Consider the following 23,278-nt stretch of genomic DNA (forward strand, 5'->3'; position numbering starts at 1 on the left):
TTTCCATATGGGCCACATCAATCTATATATTCCCACCAACAATGTATAGGGGTTCCCATTTCTCCACGTCCTCACCAACATTTGTTATCTGTAGACTTTTTGATAACAGCCATTCTGACCACTGTGAGGTGATACCTCACTGCGGTTTTGATTTGCTTTTCCCTGATATTTAGTGATGCTGAACATCTTTTCATGTGCTTGTTGTCCATCTGTATTTCCTCTTTGGACAAGTTAAGAACTTGTTCAGTCGCTCAGTCTGATTATATGATGTATTTTAAAATTAATGCTTTTTTGGATGGTACTTACATATAATATGTATATTCCATTGTAGGTAAGCCTTAAAAATAAAGGAAGTTCTGCTTGATGAATTGCTTTGGTGACAACATAGATGAACCTAGGGGACATGATGCTGAGTGAAATAAACCAGACCCAGAAGGAAAGATGCTGTATGATCTCACTTACATGTGGCCCTGAAGTAGTCAAAAATCACAGAAACAGGGAGTGGGGTGTGGTTGCCACAGTGTGGAGGAGGGGCGAGCAGGGAGGTGACGGTCAAGGGGGACGACATTTTCGCTCCGCAAGATTTGTAAGCCCTGGGGGTCCGTGGGCAGCATTCGTCTGTAGTTACTGGTGCTCTCTCGTTATCTTAAAAACGTGCCAAGAGAGTAAATCTTATGTAAGTGTTCATATCACAAGTAAGTAGATGAAACTTCAGAAGTCAAAAGGAAGCTTTTAGAGGTGATAGTTCTCTTTGTGGCATCATAATGGTGATGGTTTCACAGCTGTTGTTCAGTCACTAGGTCGTGTCCCACTCTTTGAGACCCCATGGATGGCAGCAGGTCAGGCTTCCCTTGTCCTTCATCAGCTCCCAGAGTTTGCTCAAACTCATGTCTATTGAATCGGTGATGCCATCCAACCATCTTCATCCTCTGCTACCCTCTTCTCCTCCTGCCCTCAGTCTTTCCCAGTATCAGGGTCTTTTCTAATGAGTCAGATCTTTGCAACAGGTGGTCAAAGTGTTGGAGCTTCAGCTTCATCAGTACTTCCAGTGAGTATTCAGAGTTGATTTCCTTCAGAATGGACTGGTTTGATCTCCTTGCAGTCCAAGGGACTCTCAAGAGTCTTCTCCAACACCACAGTTCAAAAGCATCAGTTCTTAGGCACTCAGCCTTCTTTATGATCCAACTCTCACTTCCATACATGACTACTGGAAGAAAACATAGTTTTACTATATGGACCTTAGTTGGCAAAGAAACGTCTTTGCTTTTAAATACAGTGTCTAGGTTTGTTGAAACTTTTCTTCCAAGGAGCAATCATCTTTTAATTTCATAGCTGCAGTCATTTCACAGAGGTACAATTATTTCCAAACTCACCCAGTGAATGTAGTAAATATGCACACACTTCAGTAAAGCATTTTTTAGATAATTAATATTTTCCAAAGTTAGCAAACATAATTGGGTTCAAATACTGAACCCCAAGTCTTCTTTCAGCTCTCGTCACACAGTTTCTACAGTAGATATTCAGAAAAGAGTTTCATCTCTGTGGGAATCGTGAGAGCTTGCTTCAGTGCAAGGCTGCTCCTTCAGAGATCAGAATAAGTTCATTCCTCTTCATGATCTGCTAACCAATTGTAATAACAATGATATTCAGAGCAGCAGGTTTCTATGGTTGTAAGTAACTCAATTCAGTATATGAACTCGACATAAACATATTGAAATCATAAAATAACTGGCATTCGCCACCAATCTCCATAAAATGCTTCAGCCATTTTCAAGAAGTGCCTTCTCTGTTTAGTAGGGAGAGAAACAACTCTCTACTGTTCAGAGAAACAAGTAAAGCAACAAATATCTCCAACAAGTAAACCAACCTGCCTCGGTTTCCTGTTCCTACTCAAGCATAAGAGGTCAGACTGACCCCAGTGGATGTTTGATTAGGGAGTAAATTGATTTAGGGACGAGGTAATTTTACTTAAGCCACAAAGCTTAGAGAGGACTCTCGTTTCGGCTTAAACAGCAAAAGAACAGCTGTTCTTTTCAGTTTAGGGAGACAAGCTGTTCTAGTACCTGATAAATACAGGCAATGGCTCAGCCAGTACATTCTGCAGAGCAGGGATGAGGGGGCAGGATGGAGCCCGGCGGCCTCCCCATCCACCAGCAGGGCTCAGCACCCTCCTGGCCACGTGTGACGAGATCGGAAAATGACAGGCTGGGCGTCCTTGGCCTCAACGGTTATTTCAGCTCCGTCACAGATCCCAGCTTTGAATGTCCCCACAGTAGATGACCCTGCAGTGTGGTGTGTGCACGGGTGGGAATTCTCTATATAAAGATAAACTCAGGCCGTGTTGGACCCACAGACCTGACCAAGAGAAGATGCCCCGAGGCACAGACTGTTCAGGAAACAGACACTGTGTGTGTTTCACACCAGGACACTTCCGAGTGTTTCGCTTCCATCCTCTTACTGAAAATCCAGCATATCGTTTTGTTGTACAGTTCAGATGAGATGGTGGGGCCAGCTTGAAGTCAGAGAACTTGAGAGCATTGTCATGTAAATTCTAGGCAGGTGCTCTGAATTCATTTTTTATCTGCAGATTGGTATACTGGCTTAGTCCCAGGAGCCGAGGTAGAGTTTCGCATTCTTTTTTTTATTATTATTATTCGGCTCCCATATTGTCCGGGATGAGAACCTCTGTCTTAATTATATGTCTTGCATGAATGGACACTGCAGGATTGAGGCAGCATCTACAGGCGGGCTGCGTGGCCACAGGATGAAGGGGGAGATGCGTCCAAGGAAGTGGCTAGAGTGTCAGTGGACTTGCTTTTTCGGTCGTGGTGCGTGGTACCCGCCGCCTTCGCCCTGCCAGCTGCTCAGAGGCTGCAGCCAGTGGACGCCTTAGTGACCACAGCCAAGGGACAGAGCACACCAAAGGGGGCAGGGGAAGAGGGCTTCGCCCAGGCTCTCAGCTGGCTCAGTGGGTTGGGCCCAGAACCCCCCCGTCTCCTCCGTGTTATCTCCTTTCTTGTGCGTCTGGATCTCCGCCAGCCATGACGCAAAAGCAGGCCCAGAGTTTGAATTTTGAATGCTGTGTTTAAGAATCGTAACAGATCAATGCCTAGTAAACATGCATGTGATAACATTAAGATAATCGCCTAATAATGTTATTAAAATAAGAGTCACAAGAGCAGTACCCTCAGCTTAATGAGAGGGGAAAAGGAGACAGAGAGAAGGAGAAAACAGCCTTGATTTGGAAGGCTTGGCATTGAAGGCAGTAGCATGGAGTCTGGCTCTTGCCATTTCCTGTTGCTGATACTCCTCATTTATCCATTCATCTGTACCATGGTTACCTTTATCCTCTCAAGCTGAGTGGAGGCCGAGGAGGGGAGGGAGGGGAGCCCACTGGAAACTTTCAGGCTGAGGAGGTCCAGCCACCGGGCGCAGCAGAGGCAGAGAAATGAGGGGGGCGGCAGTGGTTCGATCGGCTCAATGCAGAGGGTCGTGGGAGCTGATAGAAGGGGGGCCAGTGCAGCTGGGAAAGGCTCCACGGGACCCGATAAGCGTCTCAGGCTTTGTTCTGCAGAGACGGCCTGGGGGGTGCCAAAAGGGCAGAGCCCACCCAACACACGGGCCGCCCCTTGAGTGGGGATAAACCTCAGAGCAACCTACAGCCTGGGAAGGGGACTTCTGAACCTTAAATGTCACAGAAGAAGAGAAAGAGGAACGGGCAACACTGAACACAGATTTTTGTGCGAACTAGAGGGTTTTTTGGACAACTTTCTCTCTTTGCTTTCGCATCCTTTTCTTTAAACGGAAGAACAAGTGATCCTCTTCAGTTGGAAAGCACTTGTGTGAATCCTCTCTGTGTGTGTCTCATCTCTCCTTCTCATCCTCCCCGCAGCCTCCACGCTGAGAGAGATTTTATTTCTCTCTCAAGCCCACTTGTGCTCCCTCATCTTCGTACTTCTCACTATTTTCATGATGCGTGTCAGCCCCGTTGCTAGGCAGCTGTTACCCTCAACCCACCACTCAGCCTCCCGATGCTGGAAATTAGCCCCAAATAGCTAGAAAATCACCCTTCCGCACCTGCACTGTGTTTACCGCGAGAGCAGGAATACGCAGAGCAAAATGGCAATCCAGGCACGCGTGTAGAAGGGCGAAATGCATCCTGCTTTCCCCCAGCCAGACAGCTACGATTGTGCTGGACGCCAGGTAGAGAAACCACGCAGGGCCCTGTATGAGAAATATCAAGGGAATGAATGGTTAGAGAAGAAACTGCATCCTCATCGTTCTGGAGCTAAAAATTAACGGACACGTTAACCTGGAGAAAAGCAGAAATACACAAAAATAAGCATGGGGAGAATGTAGAATCTGTAGATTTCTACCAGCGCTGCCTGTGAGGTCCGGCCGCTCTTCCTTGGCTCTAAGAAGCAAAACACTCACCTTACCTGATGTCTTCTTCCGTCTTTCCCCGAGGGCAAGCTCCCTCCAACATCTTCCCCTTCCTGTGGATTATCCAGGCCTTTCTCTGGGAGAATGAAGTGATCAGGAATCCTCAAACATCCTTTCATTGTTCTCAGTGAAGTAATTAAAATAAGTCCCTAATAAGAGAAATGCAATCATCAGGTCTTGAAATAAAAAAAAAAAAAACCACATCTTTCCAGAGATATCATTTTAGCCAGAAAAGGGCGTGTTTCGTCTTTGAGCATATGCAGTAATTAGAACACATCTTGGGCTTCCCTGGTAAAGGATCCACCTGTAATGCAGACCTGGGTTCGATCCCTGAGTTGGGAAGATCCCCTGGAGAAGGAAATGGCAACCCACTCCAGTATTCTTGCCTGGAGAATCCCAGGGACAGAGGAGCCTGGCGGGCTGCAGTCCATGGGGTTGCAAAGAGTCGGGCATGACTGAGCGACTTCACTCGGTGACCAGTGCATTCCTTGGCAGAGTATGCGGCTCGTAACAGGTGCCCAAAGAATATTTGCTGAATAGAATTAAATTTTAAGGGCTTTTGAGATTGAAACTTCCATGAAAGAATTTTCTTTGAGAAAGAAGAGAGGAACATTCAACAAACGATTTCAGGAGATTGCATCTAAGTATTTTTTTTAAGCATTAGCTTAATATATATCCTTTGTATTTTTCTAAGGCAGTGATTCTACAATTTTATGAGAGTCAGCTAAGAGTCTTTACAATGTTTAACCAGATTCCTGCAGTTACTGAATGAGCTCTTTTTTTGTTTCTAGGACCATGAGGGATAGAATCTCAATATTGTTCTTGAAACTAGGAGGAACAACCCATTTTGAAAAGAGGAATATTTATTTCATCACTTTTCCTAGATTCTACTTTGCATTTCTTAATTGTTAGCTTCTTCTCTGTTACTGCAACTTCACCCTAGCCCTCTTAGATAGAGACCCCAGAAGGAAAGGGCCAGTGATGTGGTTTTTTCGCCCACACTTTCGTCAGTGGTGGTCACATCTGTTACTATTCCATCATCGTCTTCTGTGAGTACACCAAGGAGAGTTTTCATGAATCCTTGATGTAGAAAGAGCACTTAATGATGAGTATGGGCGCCGTAAAATTTTTCAGTAACTGTGATAGGCCGTGAGTTTGAGTAAGCTCCGGGAGTTGGTGATGGACAGGGAAGCCTGGCGTGCTGCAGTCCATGGGGTCGCAGAGTCGGATACGACTGAGTGACTGAACTGACTGACTGAACTGTGCTAGAACTTGCTGGGAATTTAGCTTGTAGACCAGGAGGAAGGGGAAGTTGAAAGTCATCAGAGACACATTTCACAAGAGACATGAGACAGATGGAGTGTCTAACACAGTTTTAGCTTTCAACCCCAAGAGAACCCAGAGTATTATGCATCATAAAGGAAACAGACCCAGTTTCCCGCATGGCCAGTACTGTCCTGCCAGTCAGGCAGAAGGTCCCGACAGAAAAGAAGCTGACCCCAGCTGAGGAATGGACAACCAGGGGGGCGCCAAGTCTGGCCCGGGGGAGTTGGTGACATCTGGTCCACACCTCCTTTGGGTGTTTCGCCTCCACTCCCCTTCTGGGTCTCCTGAGTTGCACGACTGTTTCCTTCTGTTTATGGAGAGTTTCTCCAGGAAAATAAGTTATCTTCCCAGATTTCTCCATCTCAGTCAATGCCAACTTCATCCTCAGTCTCCTCGGTCAAGATACTTGGGGTCATCCTCTCTTTCCTTCTCGTCCACATCAATGCGTGGCAGAGCCTATTGGATCTGCCTCAAATATGGACTGAGTTATCAGTTCCCATCGTTTGGAAGAGCCACGTCCTGGGAGGCTCTCCCCAGCCCCCTGCTCATTCCCTCTGCCTGCTCTCTGCCTCGCAGCTTTTATGATTCTTCAAGTGTCCACTGATGTGGCTCATCTGCCCACCGAGTTCCAGATGAAGCCCTTCACGTCACCCGTGGGGGTCCTCGTCCCCCCGTGTGGTTACCTCTGGGTCCATCTCCTCCGTATACCCTCCCACGTGCTCCAGCCGCCCCGCCCCCTTGGTTCTCTGAGCATGCGCACACGACCTGCCCCAGGCTGCCGGACCCCACACGTCCAGTGTGGATCCTGTTTACCTGAAAGGGCCTTGCCCCTTCCTGATGGGCAGGAATCTGCTCACCCTGAAACCTCCCTTGCTTCGTTTTTCTCCATCGCTCTTGGTCTGACCTCCTTCCTCATTTACATTTCTATTCTCTGTCTCCATCATGGAACAGAAGGGCTTTTGTCCGTTTTGCTTCCTGCTGTGTTCCTGGAATCTATTGTGTGCTCTCAGACGAGAAAGTCCACCTGCAATGCAGGAGACCCGGGTTCGATCCCTGGGTCGAGAAGATCCCCTGGAGAAGGAAATGGCAACCCACTCCTCCCGTATTCTTGCTGGAGAATTCTCTGGACAGAGGAGCCTGGCGGGCTACAGCCCATGGGGTTGCAAAAAGTCACACATGACTGAGCGACTGACACACTTGTTTTGTTTCCCGCTGCATTCCCGGGATCTGTTTTGTGCTGAGTCAGTTTTGGTTGGTTGATTAAATGAGCCCGAATGAATGAAACAGAGGACGCGATTCTGGACATGGAACCAGATACCAGTCACGTCTCTCATCCCAGATGGGGCTGAGACAGGAGGGGGTCAGCTGGAAGAGTGAACATTGACTTCTTATGGTTGGCTGGTCCCTCTGGGGCCCAGAGCAGGTGTCAGCCTGGGTGGATGGAGGTGACCACCTCCTGGACCAGAGGCCAGGGATGTGTGGGAACAAGAAAGGAGAAGCCCCTTCTCCAGACCCCCACCCCCTGTGCTCAGGACCATGTGCGGCTCTGCGGTGGTCATCACTATTCGGTCTGGGATGGAAGTCTCCCAGAGGCCAAGCTTCAGTGCAGGGGTGGACCCGTGACTGCATCTAGAGGTGACACTCAGATTCCAGAGACAAGATGTTTTTAATTACATTAAAATAGAGTACCTCACCCTGTCTAAGATGACGCTTTTGTCTTTTCGGTTGAAATGTCAGAATTATACCACTTTAAGTGTCAAAAGAACGATATAAAACGAGAAGAGAAAGGCACCGCGTGTTAAGACTTTTGTTCTGACTTGTTAATACTGTATTCAGATACTTGAATTATGTCAATTCCATTCTCCGTGATAATTAGCAGAGTTCCAGAATGAGACAATTATAAAAGAATAAAGAGATAATGTGAGTGATTTCATTTCATTGTGTAACCGGCTAAGTGGTGGAAATGCGCTGATTTTCCTAAGTGTTTGAATGAGTCTGTATTTCATTAGGAGCTTAGTTTACTGCCAGAGGAAGGCCCAGTCACCCAGAGGTCAGAGAACCAAGGAGTCCTGTCTCTGAGAGTGCCATCCGCTGGGGCCCCCGGGGGTTTGGCCGTTTGAGACGTTTGTGCCCAGTTTCGTCGTCCCTTTTACTCTGGAACCACCTGGGGCCGGGGAGGCTTCCTCCATGCCTCGAACGACCGACGCTGGTGGAGACACCGGCTCCGGAGTCAGGCCGCCCCAGTGCAGCCCGGCTCAGCCCCTTCCACGTCTGTGTCAGGTCTCTCGGGGGGGCTTTGAACCACAGAAACGAACTCTTTCACAGTCCCGGAGACGCCAGCGGGGCCCCAGCCCTCTGAGGCCCTTCCTTGCCTCCTTAGCTTTGGGGGTGGCCCCCAGTCCTTTGAGCTGCATCACCCCACTCCCGCCTCCCTCGCCAAGTGATGTCCTCCCTGTGGCTCTGTCTTCATACAGCATTTCTGCCTCTTGTCAGGACACCAGTCCTGTGGGATTCGGGCCCTGCCTGCTGACGTCATTCTAACTGCATTGCTTCATTCAAGCCTTTATTTCCAAATCAGGTCACATCTGTGTATCCCCTGTGCTGTGCTTGGTCGTCAGTGGTCTCTGACTCTTTGCAACCAGCCCGCCAGGCTCCTCTGTCCATGGGATTCCCCAGGCCAGAATGCTGGAGTGGGTTGCCATTTCCTTCTCCAGGGGATCTTCCTGACCCAGGAACTGGACCCGTGTATCCTGTGTCTCCTGCATTGCAGGTAGACTCTTTACCCACTGAGCCGTCTATCCCGGGCAGCGGAGGGTCGGTGGGGGGGACACAATTCAACATCATCCATGTCAACTTGGGCAAGGGATTTCATTTCCGTGACCATCAGCTTCTCACTGTCGAAAGAGGGTAGTCATCCAGACGTGCTGCACCTTCAAGGAGCGTGGGAAGCAGCAGGTGAAAATTCCTGGCACTTGTTCGGCGCCCGAGAAACGTTCTTCCCTGTCCTCCACTCCTCCAGCCCAGCTTCTTGGCCTCCCATCCTTGATCGGGTTGCTCACAAAGCTCCTGTGGATTTTTCCATACCACCTCATGGGAAAACCTCAAAGAACTTTCTGGCCAACCCACTAGTTACTTTCTCCACACATAGACAATTCTGTAGACACCATGCAATGTACAGAGACAACCCAGTGCCCTGGGGAAGATCACACACTTCAGGGACAGATAAAAAGTAAATTCACCTTTACAGCACAACACAGAATTTGTGTCACATCCTGAGAAGCACGCAGGTGCAGTACCGAGAAGGGGGAGAATTCCTGCTCGGTGTCTTGCCAAGGACCTCACAGCAAATCGCTGCGAAGCTGAAACCTGAGTCTGGGTTTAGGCCCCCAGTCCAGTTTCTTTCCTATTCAGAAACATTATACAATTATGTTAGGCATCACCTTTGAACCCCTCGAACGTGGTAACGCATCATCCCTTTTTGCCCACTGAGGCCCTCAGGTCATATGCCAGCATCTCTGGGGAATGCCTATCACCTTCAGGTGATCCCTCCACTGCCCCCTGCAGCTTCCTCCTGCTTCCCAAGCCCCCACACACAACCTCTGTTATCCCTGCTTCCTCTGCTCTGTGCCAGCCTGGAAAGACTCTCTTCTGCAGCAACCACAGTAAGACCAGCTTAAAAAATAAATACAGCAGATACCAAGTCTAGTGCCTACTGGGTAGGAAAGCATATTCCTGCCTCTTATCAAAAAAAAAAAAATAATAATCACTGAATATCATCCACAGATCGTCTTAGACCATTCGGTGTGATCAAAACAATGAGCGAGAGCTTTCAGAGCCTCGCCTCTGGCGCTCCAAATGCATGTTCAGTCTCTGCTGCTATTTTTACTCCCTTCTGTACCCTGAGTTAATACATGAGGAAAATGTAGGGTTGAGAGGGAAGGGATGTTGCTGATGCTGCCATATTTATTTTGCCTGATTCATGGCTAGCAGGACGATGACGATGCTCAATCCAGGGCAGATAAAATGGTGAGTTGTGGGGGACAGCGCTAAAAGGATTTTAGAGAGGAAACAAAAGTCTGCTGTTGAAAAGGTCACACTGGTGTATCTTCTCAGGGTTTATGCTGTGCCCCAGATCCATAGTTCCTGCTGCACTGCCCCCAACCCCCGACCCCGCACAATGGACACCTCATTTCTCTTCTGTACTTGCAGAAATGAAGAAGTGGTGTGGCTGCCAGTGGGGCTTCCCAGGTGGCTCTAGGGGTAAAGAATCCACCTGCCAATGCAGGAGAGACATGGGTTCAACCCCTGGGGCAGGAAGATCCCCTGGAGGAGGGCATGGCCATCCACTCCAGTATCCTTGCCTGGAGAATCCGCAGAGGAGCCTGGTGGGCTACAGTCCATGGGGTAGCGAAGCATCAGACACGACTGGGTGACCGAGCATGCCCATGTGACTGCCAGTGGGACATGTCCAGCCCTGTCAGTGCTCGGGTGGGGAGGGTGGGCAGCCAAGGGTGCAGGGAATTCACTGCTTCCCTCGGGAAGCAGAGCACATTTTAGAAGATGCCAGATTTGCTGCAACAAACTTTAGATGGAAAGCTAAGATGTTCCACAGAAACTGACAGAATTGCAGTGACTTACCGATCGGCAGTTAAGTTCCCAGGGTGGCCCAGTGTGAGGATTATAAACACCCAGATGCAGCCCCTGTGCTTCTCTCCTTCCTCCTGTGCTCACCCTCCCCGCCCCTCCCCTCCCCTTTCTCCTCATGCTGTGTTGCTCGCATGTCACGTTAAATGCCTTTGCACCTTTTTTTTTTTTTTTAATGGGTCATATAATCTTTAAAGACATTTTTTTTTAAGAAACCCAGAGGAAAACTTTATATAGCCATGAATTTCAACCAGAGAGTGAAATTTAATTATTTGGAAGAATTTTCCAAAAATAAACGGTCTCTCTAGAAGATTTAAAGCACTCAATCTCTACTCTATGGGGAGGGCACTTCTCTACCTCTCATTTAAATAAGACTTCTGGGCGCCTTTCTGCCTTTATTATAGATTCTAACTTCATCTAGATTCAGTCTCAAACATTGATAAAGAATGCTGGAATATCGTAAAGGGTGTATTTTAAGAGTATTCTAAAAGTCTAAATGAGAACTAATAAATTCGTATTCTTTCTCTTCAAACGCGCTTTTGATAAATGGTTTGCATCTCTCCTGGTAATATTAAAGGTACATTAGAGGACTGAGAAGTATATTTGGTTCCTTTTAAAATCACATCCATGTAAAGGACAAGGGCCGTTCCAAGTGATCCAGGGTGAAATTCACGACACACAGAGGTGTGAGGGCACAGAGGACAAAGTAGGAAAGGGGAAGGATTTAAAAACTGGATAGCAAAGGCAATGCTGCTGAAAAAAGTCGTTTGCTTGACCAGTTCACTCATGGCTTTCCTGTCCCTGCTGCTTTTTGCAGGTACAGGCCCTTGGCCGAGACCCTCCCTGGCAACGAGAGGACACTGCCCGCCGAGGAGAGGTGCCGGCTGGCCCTGAAGCACTGCCCGTTACCAGGGTGGCAGGTGGGTGACCCCCAAGCTCCTACCAGAGCAGGTCAGGGTTGCCAGTAGGTGAGCTGAGTCATTGCAGGAGCTGCCCAAGTGTGTGTGTGTGTGCTCAGCCGCTTCAGTTGTGTCTGACCCTGTGGACTGTAGCCCATCAGGCTCCTCTGTCCATGGGATGCTCCAGGCAAGAATATTAGAGTGGGTTGCCGCTGCCTGAGACTCACCAGCAAAACCAAAGTGCTGGGATGTGTTTGGCAAAGAGAGATGCCAAGCGTAGTCCCTGAACACACAGCAGCCCTGATTCACCAATTTCATCAGCAAACACAGGACGAAGGAAGCCCGGAGCCAATGTTCATGACTTGGGGAAGAGTTCAGGATGGAGTTTGCCTGCATCTCAGACCCCAACATAGGCAGCAGAGCCTTCTGGAGTGTCTAAAAGGGGAGAAGTCAGAGGAACCAAAACAGGGGTGGTTGACAGAGCCCAGGGTTCCCTGGGGTGGTAGCCATGCTTCCAGAGGAGGAAGGAGCAGGAGATGAAGGGCAGGGAAGTGCTCTTCAGAAACCCAGTGGCGCAGCCTGGATTTTGTTTAATCCCTGAAGCAACTCAGAAGACTGCCGTGAGTAGTGCCAGGAAGAGGAACGTGAGATGTAAAAGAACTGAGAAACAAAACTGAGCAATGATGGGAATCGGGGTCCTTGACACCAGGAACTCCTGCAAGTTTCTAGCTATAAAACATCGGAACCTGCACAGGAGGCAGAGAGTTTGGTAGCCAGTAGTTTCAGCAAACGGAGAAGGCAATGGCACCCCACTCCAGTACTCTTGCCTGGAAAATCCCACGGGCGGAGGAGCCTGGTAGGCTGCAGTCCATGGGGTCGCTAAAAGTCAGACATGACTGAGCAACTTGACTTTCACGTTTCCCTTTCACGCACTGGAGAAGGAAATGGCAACCCACTCCAGTATTCTTGCTTGGAGAATCCCAGGGACAGAGGAGCCTGGTGGGCTGCCGTCTATGGGGTCACACAGAGTCGGACACAACTGAAGCGACTTAGCAGCAGCAGCAGCAGCAGTTTCGGCAAAACAGAACAATTACGGGAAAGCAGACATAAGTCTCATCTTTCAAAAATGATAGGGAGATAGAGTGCCTCCGAGGGAAAATATATGATGGTTGATGAGTCCAAAAAAGGGTGCTTTAGTGCAGAAATGGCACGAAGAGGAGGTGCAGACTTGCTGGTGTGTCTTAAAGGGGAAGACAGGGTGGGTAAGGCAGGCGTTGAGCCCTGGGTTGACACCAGCATCCTCAGCCGTCTATGACGAAGAACCAGGAACCCAGCATTTTAGCATGGATGAGTAACGGTTTAATTGTCGGTGCCACCCAAGCACTTTCTTTATTATCCTTTCTCCTGTTCTTTCCCTTTTTTAACTAATAACGGAGTTGAACTTTAAATAGCGGTCTGAAGGAGGACGCGCACACAGCCTGTAGTAGGCACAGATGCACATCCGTGCCAAAAGACAGGATAAAAAAGGAGGAGGAAGGAGGAGTTGCTAACAGAGAGTGAAGTCAGCGAGCCACGCAGGACTCAGCGGCATCAGACGTGGGGCTGGCGTGCTGACTCACTCTCAGAACTTTAAGCCAGTGTCTGGGGAAAGACGGAGGGCAGGAGAAGGGGGCGACAGAGGACGAGATGGTTGGATGGCATCACCGACTCAACAGACATGAGTTTTGGAGTAAACTCCAGGAATTGGTGATGGACAGGGAGGCCTGGCATGCTGCAGTCCATGGGGTCGCAGAGAGTCAGACACGACTGAGCAACTGAACAACAACTGAACAGAAGTGAATGCAGAACACAAAGATTTTCCTGTTGCATTTTGTTGCATTTTACTCTTTAACAAACATAGATAAGAATGATGTACTTTATTACTGTTGAGAAAGAATGTTGAGTTGTTGAGGGATCTGGGAAGATTCTTCCACTGAGAGAGGGACTGGCAGGAGCCATAACACCTGACCAGCCTTCGGTCCTCCAAGACACCTGATTGGAGTCTGGGGTCAAACGAGGAGGGAGGGGACAACCCAGGGCAGCCAGGCAGCTGTCCCTTCCCCTACGTGTGCTAGGACACTTTTGACTTTGCCGCTGGGTATGGTGTGACGATGAACCACACACACACTGGGGCTTTGAAAAAGTACATCAAAATAAAACACGGGGAAGAGTTCCCATTTCATTACACTAATTTATTTTCCTTGGCTTTTTTTTTTTTTTTTTTGTCTCCCTAAAGGAGGCCAAAGAAAAGAAGAAACGTATTCATTTGCAGATCGTATTCGCTTACGCGTTCCATCTTGAATAGTTAGGAAAGGTGGCTTTCTTCAGCTTCTCTAAGATGTAACCTTTCATATTCTCTATGCTATAAGACGAATTATTGACTCTAGAGAAATAAAGTGTATTCCTATTTCACTCTTGTACTAGTCCGAAGGCAAATGATTGGAAAAAAAAACTTCTTACCTAGAAAGCCAGACCCCTCAGTTTCAGAAGTAAAGTGTTTGTTTGAAATGCATTGAAAGTTACAGGCAGAGTTGTTACCAGTCTCTTGTGGGAGGTGAACAAGGACGAGGATTAAGTAAGAAATGTTTGAAGCAGCAGCAGGTCCTAATGGGCGGTTTTGTTCAGGCACCATGGTCCTCAGATTGCTAAGAGGCCAACATATTTTCCATGAAGCAGCCCTTGTGCGTCCTCTGGCTCCGAGTGGTTAGCATGAAACTGATGGCTGTTCTCTTCCATTGCACTTAGAAGTGATGCTCGAACAGGAAGAGACTGGAGTCATCCTTGGCTGCGTGAATCTGCGCGGAGTGTTAGCGAGAAATTCTGTTCCCTGAACTGAAAAGCGGGTCTTTTCTCGTGGCTCCCGTGGGTCTTGAGGATCCTGTGAGATCACTTCCTCTCTCCCCGACAGCCATCACAACCCATGCAGGAAACCCTCACCGCATCAGCATGGGGGCTGTAGCTCCATCGCTCCTGTTCTTTTGCACATTAGAGCAATTCCGTACGCGCTACTGAACCCTGGGGTCTGCTTCTGTTGCACACGAGGAGAGAGAGTCGTCTTTCCTTCAGTGCTGTGCATTTGTTTAGTGATCCGCAGGTGCTGTTTACTGTTCACGTAGCCGTGGGTTTCCAGTCAGTATTCGAGGCCTTGGAATTTCTGAAGTCTCACCAATAATGATTCCTCTCATCCTGGAAGTCTGTTACAACAACTCCGAGGGTGTTTTTATTATTTTGCTTTGCTCTATCCAAGTTAACCCTGATAGCTAACAATGCCATGCAGAAGAAAGAAAGGAGGCAGGGAACAGGAATAACCTCACTGCAGACATGAGGAAGTCGCCGTAGAGATCAGATTCCTGATCAAAATGCAAGGTGGGGTGAATATTTCGTCTGGGCCGGAAGGCCCTTTGCCAGGACCAGACCCGGCTCTTCGGTGGCGGGTTCTTTCCGCTGCACTCGCTCCGATCTGTATCTTTTAATGTAGCCACTGAAAGTCCCTTTACTCAGACGACACAACTTGAAAGGCACAGATTATGCTTCCAGACCAGGGCTTTGATCAGAGGCACTGGGAGGTTCCTTGATGAGCCTAGCAGATTGCTTCCCGTGGTTAGTGTCTTTTTTTCCCGTTTCTCATGCACCCGGTAGATGGAGATAAAACACGCTGGCTGCTTGCCGTTGCTGCCAGTTCTGATTGGAATCTTTCTTAAGTGAGCGTCAGCCCCCTGACCCTTCTACAGCCACGGCTTTGGGAGGCTGGGTCCTGACTTAAGGAAAAAGGAGGAGAAGGAGAAAAGGGAGAAGCAGAGGAACTGGGCTCAAGGGAGGAAATGTTTGGTGCTGTCCCGTGTGTAATGTCCGTTCTAGTCTGAGAGTGGAGACCTGGCTGCTCCAGGCACCCAGGGATGCCGCAGGGCTGGCCAGCATCCACGGTCCAGGTGCCACCCTGGGAGTGCTCACCTCGCCTTGACCCCGTGGGCAGAGGCAGGCGGAGACCCGTCCTGCTGAACCAAGTGGCAGCACCGCCAGCAGGCGGGTGGCCAGGCCTTGTCCTCGCTCCTGAGGTCACCCAGCCCGTCTTCTACTGCGCCGCTGCCTGTCTGTCCCCCACCAGTGGAGTAAGCGCGTTGCGGAGGCCGTGTCCGCCCTGTGGACTGCGTGTCTCCAGCAAGGGCGTCTCACAGGCAGGTGCTTGGTGCACACTTGCCCAGCCAGTCAATGAGTCTTTATCGATAAGAAACCATCAAACGACTCTATATACGCAGACGTGGGCTTCTCAAGTGGCATGGTGGTAAAGAACCGCCTGGCAGCGCAGGAGACGTAAGAGACTCGGGTTCGATCCCTGCGTTGGGAAGATCCCCTGGAGGAGGGCATGGCAACCCACTCCAGTATTCTAGCCTGGAGAATCCAGTGGACAGAGGAGCCTGGCGGGCTACAGTCCAGAGTCGCAAAGAGGCAGATACGACTTAGAGGCTAAGCACTCACTCACATACACAGACATATACGAACCTTTAAAATCTGGAATAATTCACAGAAACCTAAGAGCACTGGTATTTGAAGGATGGTTTCGAGATGAGAGTCAAATGGAATTTTAGTGTATGTCTATATTTAGAAGGTGAAATGAATTCGTGGATTACTTCTGTAATTAAAGATGATGTTTAGAATTTGTAATCACTACCTAAATACAGCTTAAGTGGAATATTGCATGGGGCCAATTTAATTATTTTAAGCATGTATGAAAGAATTCTAAGTCACACAGACAGTGCTTTTTCTAAAGCACTTTTGTTTCTGAAAGAGCAATTAGCCTGCTGGATAGTTCACACCACCGGCCCTTACTTCTCCAAGGAATCTTCACAGCATTTGAGCTGCTCACCACAAGTTTGGGCAGACTCAGTCCTGCCATTGCTTCCTGTGCATTATCAGCATCACTGCCTTAATAGAAGGTAGTTTTAACTTGATGAGAAGTGAAGGGAAATTGTGAGGCTAGAAAGGCATCAGTGCTTGGCGGTTTCTCGTTCATGTGCATGAAATGACAAATTTTAAAAACACGCTGGACGAGCTTTATCCTTATTTCAAAGCAGAATTTAAGTAAGTTGCTCAAAAAACAATTGAAGTTTCCTGAAACGATTCGAATACACTCTACAGGACTGAATTCCAGGACAGTTTTGTGTCTCACCAGAGGTATTTTTCTTCATGAAACAAAAGGTCTGTGGATTGCTTCTTTTGTGGGGGGTAAAAAAAATCAAACCATTTTGAAAATAAGTTAAATGAAGCTACTAGTTATTAACTTTCTACTATCTAGTACTTTTAAAAATTATTCAGGTATTTCATTTATTTAAATATATATATTTTTTTAATTCGGTCCCACTTTAAAAGTTACCTTTAAAAATAATCCCTCCAGTCTGTGTTCATTTATCAAACCCTTTCTGCCCGATTTTCACAGCCATACACCAGTGACGGGCAGGCCTGCTGTAGCCATGCTGTCACTTCCGTAGAGGGGGAAACTTCTGAAACTAAGTGGAAAAATAAGTGGTATCGTCTGATTTTCACACATTTTATATGAATCAACTGGGTAGGGGATGCTGTCTTCTGTGTAGTTCTTTGAATGCTATATTCATTTTCAAGCCATCTGGAGGGTGATGAAGAGAGAAATGGATCTCTCTGTTCAGGGGCACCGGGCAGCCCCCTGCTTAGCAAGGCTTCCACAGGGATGGCTTTTACTGTCCTTCCAGACAGTTCTGGGACTCTGGGGTGAGGGGAGCCTCGTGGACGAGCAAAGGTGTTCCGTGCGCATCTGTCACAGGACATCATGGAAAGAGAAGCTGAGATGATAACCTCAGGGAGACTTCCTGCTTTCCCTAACACTGTGAGGATGGGGAGTCAGACACAAGAGGGCTCCCGATGACTTGCTCAAGGTGGCACAGACGGGAAGTAAAGAATCTGCCTGCAATGCAGAGGACCCGGATTTGATCCCTGGGTCGGGAAGATCCCCTGGAGGTGGGCCTGGCAACCCACTCCAGTATTCTTTCCTGGAGAATCCCACGGACAGAGGAGCCTGGTGGGCTACAGTCCGTGGGGTCAGAGAGTCAGACACGACTGAGGGACTAAACAACAGCAATGTGTAAAACACATGACTAATGAGAACCTACTGTGTACCGCAGGGGACTCTCCTCGGCGCTCCGTGGCGACCTAGATGGGGAGAAAATCCAAAAAAGAGGGGATGTATGTATACGCACAGTAGAGGCACATTGCTGTACAGCAGAAGCTGACATGACATTTTAAAGCAACTAAACTCCAGTAAAAGTTTTTTTAATTTTATTTTATTTTTAAACTTCACATAATTGTATTAGTTTTGCCAAATATCAAAATGAATCTGCCACAGGTATACATGTGTTCCCCATCCTGAACCCTCCTCCCTCCTCCCTCCCCATACCATCCCTCTGGTCGTCCCAGTGCTGCTTGGGGCTAGTAAAAAAATTTTTTTAATGTAGTTTAAGGAAGAAAAAAGAGACCCCGAAAGAACGAGCAGAAAGCGAACCCCAGACTCAGTGACGTCTACTCACCCTGTTTGCGCTTATTCGCTACCAGAGCAATCGCAGCCATTGTTTTCTGCATCACCTTCCTCTGAGGCAGGCTTCATCCTCCACATCCTCCTGCGTAAGGCATGGCCTAGATTCCACTGCGTGTCTTTCTGAAATATATGGCCTCGCAAGGATTCACTCTGACAGTACTGAGAATTGCAAGATTAACATTTTACCATAACATTAAATAAAATCAGTTGGATGAAGGATTTATTATTTCATTAATCTAAAATAGTCCAGTAGAGAAAAGATAATAAAAGTAAGAGCAAGGAACTGTTCAAGTTTTAAGCATGCTCCACTTTCTTTACGTCTTCGAAGACGAGACAATTGTATTAGGGCCCTTGGCTCTTATTAGTACAATAAATTAATGGTTTATAGCCTTTGTTTTATTACTGGAGGAGCACTTCGTAAATCAACCACAAGTACAAGCTAGAAAATAGCCTATAAAACTACTCTTTCTCTCATGTTCTTCCTCTTTCTCAGGCATCATTACTGTTGAGCATAATAAAAAATAGGTATCTAAGAGTATCTCTTAGTACTGTGTGCATTATGACTGGGAATTACTGTATATGTGCACATATATTTATTTCCATTTTTCTCAGGTTCTAAACACATTCATATACACACATATGTAATTGTGATTTTGTTACAAAGGGTTCGATCTTTGTAAGAAATCTGAAACATAGAGGAAGAAGACAATATAGATCACACCCATCACTGACTGAACTACCTATAGATAATTACCCCGGATGCTTGGTGTGTATTCACTCGGTTTTTAAAAATAACATTATAGATGTTTGATTCTTGGTCAGTGTATATCCCTTTATACTCTGAGGACAGGTATTACGTCTCTTTTTTTTTTTTTTCTTACATATTTTCACACACACACACGTGTGTGTTGTGTGTGTTTCACAATCACACCGCCAGGGGTCTGGTCAGAACAGACACTCGGCTTGTGTTTGTTGAATGGCTGAATGAACGAATCTCCTCCTCACCCCAAGCGCCCTTTGAAAATGGAAGCATGCGCAGTCGAGTCTTGCCGTTCTGTGTGCTCGTCTCTCTTTTAAAGCGACTCTACGTTTTCCCTCTCAGCCTCTTTAGGCAGAAAGCTCAGGGTAGTAGTGTCTGGCACTCAACCACTGCTACGCGAGAGCAGGCGATGCCCCCTGCGAACCCGGTTTTTCACGTCTGAGCAGTCAGCCCCCTCTCCGCTGACTCCAGGTCTGTCGGGGGAGCGAGTCAGCTCCACTGCTGAGCCGCACTTTGTGTGTGTCCCGCGGTCACACAGGCAGGGGTGCCGCCATCTTGGGGAGGAACGGCCTGTGCCCCTCACGAGGGGAACGGGGAAGTGGGCCGTGAGCAGAAAACCCACACAGAGCTACCAGTTAGGGTCCTGCAAGCCATCCGGGGGCCCCGGGGTCAGGTGGGCGGGGACCTGAAGGGCACACCCACAGCCACCGAGTCCAGGCTGAAACGCGAAGGCTGGCGAGGCACGGGCTGGGCCGCCGGGCTGGGCCGGAAGTAGCGCGGCGAGGCACGGGCTGGGCCGGAAGTAGCGCGTGGGGCGGGCGTGCTGCCCCCCGGGAGGGCGGCCCCCGAGAAGAGCCCCAAGCCCCAGCCGTGAGGGGGAAAGCGCCCCCCTGTGAGGCCATGTTTCTCAGCCTCTGCTCTTCGCCTGTCAGTCCCGCTCCCCAGAAAGGACAATGGACGAGGCACTAGGACTGGGGCAGGGGGTACAGAGTCCCTCCGCTGTTACGGGGTTTTGCGGCCCCTCGAGGCTCGCCTTCCCGGGTCGGTCCGGGCTCCGGCTTACTGCTGCTGGGAGAGCGGGGGTTGTGCCTACGCCCTCCCGAGGTACGTCTTTTCTCCATCAGTCCGCCGTGTGCTGTGTGCGTGCTCAGTCTTGTCCAACTCTGTGCGACCCCCACGCACTGGAGCCCGCCAGGCTCCTCTGTCCATGGGATTCTTCAGGCAAGAGTACTGGAGTGGGTTGCCATTTCCTCCTCCAGGGCATCTTCCCTAGCCAGGGATCAAACTTGGGTCTCTTGCATCTCCTGCATTGGCAGGCAGATTCTTTCCCACTGCGCCACCTGGAATGATGTAGTCATTCAGCAGGCCCTTATTAAGCACCTGTTGTATACCACAACCTTGTCATAGCTAAGGGGTTTTGCCCATTATGAACCAGTGTCACCCTCTGGGGCAGAATCGCCCTTCAGAATGGATGCTTAGAGGGACATGGGGTCCAGAGCCCTAGGGACTTATGGGAGCAAAGCTCAGCGTCCTACTTCAAGTTCAGTGTGAAGCCATTGAGCTTTAAGGAGAGTGTCACCGTGATCCAATTCAGGCTTCAAACATGAGAAGAAAAAAAACATTACTGGAAAGCAAATCTAGGTCTGGGGAGCGAGGCAACAAGCCTTAGGTAGTCACCCACATGAGACAGAGCAGGGCAGATGGACACAGAGGGCGGCTGAGGCAGAGAAGGGATAGGCCCTCACAGGGACCTTCAGTCAACAAGCATGTGACCTTTTATTGACTCAAAGAGTGAACACTCTTTTAAAACCAGCACATCAGTTTGGGTCAGGAATACGCTCATGCTCTTATGTCCAAGTGTGAATTTGCTGCACAGAATAAGTGTGGAGCTCTGAAAGACGGAAAAGACCATATGATATTGCTTACATGGGAAACCTCAAAGAAAAATGGTGCAAATGAACTTCTTTACAACACAGAAATAGCGTCACAGATGTAGAAAGCACACTTCGGGTGACCAGGGTGGAAGTGGAGGGGAAGGGATAAATCGGGAGATTGGGATTGATATATACACATTACTATATATAAATAGAAAAGTAATAAGGCATAGCACGGGGGACTCAACACTCCAGAATGACCTATATGGGGAAAAGATCTAAAGAGTGGGCATATGTGTGTGTGTGTGTTTATGCACTAAGTCACTTCAGTCGTGTCTGACGTTTTGCGACCCTGTGGACTGTAGCCAGCCAGGCTCCTCAGTCCATGGGATTCTCCAGGCAAGAAAAATGGAGTGGGCTGCCATGCCCTCCTCCAGGGGATCTTCCCAACTCAGGGATCACACCTGAGTCCCTGATGTCTCCTGCGTTGGCAGGCGGGTTCTTTACCACTAGCGCCACCTGGGAAACCCCCGTGTGTGTGTATAACGGATTCACGTTTCTGTACATCTGAAACTAACACAATGATGCAAATCAGCTAAATTCCAGTAAAAATCATACTGAAAAAAAGATGGAAAGACCTGGCCCCATAGGCATTGAAAGCAGAAGACAGTTAAACAAAATAAACATAGGTGAGTTGCAAAGCAAATATGAATGAACCACAGAAGAAATATTTGTAAAATTAGGAAGCCTAGGTAATCTTTTAAAAATATCTTAGAAGGCTTTCCTGGTGGCTCAGACAGTAAAGAACCTGCCAGCAATGCGGGAAACCCACGTTCAATCCCTGGGTCAGGAAGATCCCCTGGAGAAGGGAATGACAACCCACTATGGCATTCTTGCCTGGAGAATCCCACGGCCAGAGGAGCCTGGCAGGCTACAGTCTATGGAGTTGCAAAGAGCTGGACATGGCTGAGTGACTAACACACTAAAATACTCTCAAAAAAGAATATAAGACCAGATGATGAGGACACAGGCTCATGAAGATACGCGTCTTTAGCAGTAAAGCCAACATCAGGGCACACAGTGGCAGTAACATGGAGAGTGCTGGTGGTGGCAGGGCTCTCGAGTTTGTGTCCACACCGCAGTGGGGACAACGGCTGTGATTGTGTTTATGCTGCTGTTAATCATTTATAACCTCATTCCACGGGGCAGCATAACAGTTATTGACATTCTTGAGGCCCTTTTGTTAAAAAGACAGAGTAAAGGTGCTCCCTGAGAGGACCCGTTAACTTACCCAGTGCACTTTTTGGAGCTAATCAACCTTGTTTGGGTTTGGCTTTGGTTTGCTTTTCACGAAGTGTTGCTCTGGGAGGAAGAGATATGTTTTGAGCACTCTTGACCAGATTGGTATGATTTCCATAATGAAATAATACAAAGGGTCACGTGGTACATAATTCACTCATAAGCTCAAAATAGTGGTTTTTATTCATCACTGCTTGCTATACAGGTCATAGGATTCTGAGTGAGAGTAATTAATTTTTCTTAATCTGTAATTACATGTAATTCAAGCCAAACCACCTTCTTCAAATACCAGAAGATACAGTACTTATTAGAGTGTGTGGCTGTAATTATCTTTTCTGTGTTAAAGTTAAAATTCAAGAATGGTCTGTTTATAAAAAAGAGAAAAGAACTTATGTTTAGCACAAATGTATCCTTTGGTGATGTTTTAAAGTGCAATCAGAGCCAGACTGAACTTTAGGATATCTGTATTAGCCACCATGAAAATGTAAAATATGGAAATACTAATAGTAAGTATAAATTCATAAAAACAGTGATCTTCTGTAGAAATGTAACAGACCAAAGAAGTAAACAGGGCTGCGCTCACCCTCTGCAATGGCCCACGCTCTGTCTGTGGAGTGTGCTTCTCTCTGAACCTGAATAAATCCATTTCTTACCCCAAAAGAAAAAATTTTTTAAAAAAGAAGTAAATAGGGGAAATATGTGAATTCAGCCTGGAGGAGATGGCTTTTAGTTAAGTGGTTGTTTCACTGAGCTTCCTGAGAGTATAAGACATATTCCATTCATCCTTGTGGTCTAGAGCCTGGCACAGGGCCTGGTACTAGGAAAGCCCTTGACAAATGTGTGATTTATGAACGGGGTGATGGAGGGAGGGATGGATAGAGGACTGGATGTAAAGAGGGAGGGAGGGGTGGATAGGAGGATGGATGAATGATGAGTGAAGAGACACATAAGACAGATGGTAGGATAAGTGGGTGAACAAATGTGAGAGAGGAAAACCAGGAAAGATACAATACACAATGCACCTAAGTCCTATGTGAAAATGACAAATAGCCGGGAACGTGTGAAGGTCTGTTCATAGCGTGCAAATGGGAATGTAGGCGTTCGTGGGGGACTGTTTCTGTCTGGAAGAGACTACCTGGTAGGTACAGAAAGTGCTTTGCATGGTGAAAAGGAGAAGAACTGTTTTACAGGAGCACGGTGACATTCTCAGATCAGCAGGGAGAGGAACAAGCCTGATGGGAGAGAGGCACAGACATCAAAACACATAAGACAGTGTGTTGTCCTTGTCGTTGTCAATAAAGCTGTTTTGAAAACTGAACAGGTTGACATTGGGAGGGCACTTTAAATTCCAACATCACAGTGAAAGAAGTTGACTACTTTTAACCCAGCTATGATTTTATATATCTTGCCTTTATATGGGAAGTATGTATTT

The 23,278-nt window shown here is 47.9% G+C and overlaps 1 protein-coding gene and 1 long non-coding RNA gene across 5 annotated transcripts in view; one reads left to right on the forward strand and one right to left on the reverse strand.

The window, feature by feature from the left end:
• Window positions 1–23,278, forward strand: part of MYO16 (myosin XVI) — a 519,124-nt gene that overhangs the window by 408,940 nt on the left and 86,906 nt on the right. For all 3 annotated transcript variants that reach the window (XM_059892322.1, XM_025000169.2, XM_059892321.1), the window contains exon 28: window positions 11,231–11,333. In XM_059892322.1, the coding sequence (XP_059748305.1) occupies window positions 11,231–11,333 (103 nt within the window). The remainder of the gene's footprint in view (window positions 1–11,230; window positions 11,334–23,278) is intronic.
• LOC132346799 (uncharacterized) lies at window positions 16,213–19,494 on the reverse strand. 2 transcript variants are annotated; one of them, XR_009496749.1, is made up of 4 exons: window positions 18,919–19,494; window positions 17,906–18,072; window positions 17,492–17,531; window positions 16,213–17,136 (listed from the first exon to the last, which is right to left on the reverse strand). It is a non-coding gene; the product is annotated as an uncharacterized lncRNA (long non-coding RNA). The 2 variants fall into 2 exon arrangements; XR_009496748.1 differs by having other exon boundaries at window positions 16,213–17,531; window positions 18,919–19,491.

The sequence above is a fragment of the Bos taurus genome, chromosome 12, assembly GCF_002263795.3.
Source record: "Bos taurus isolate L1 Dominette 01449 registration number 42190680 breed Hereford chromosome 12, ARS-UCD2.0, whole genome shotgun sequence".
NCBI lineage: Eukaryota > Metazoa > Chordata > Mammalia > Artiodactyla > Bovidae > Bos > Bos taurus.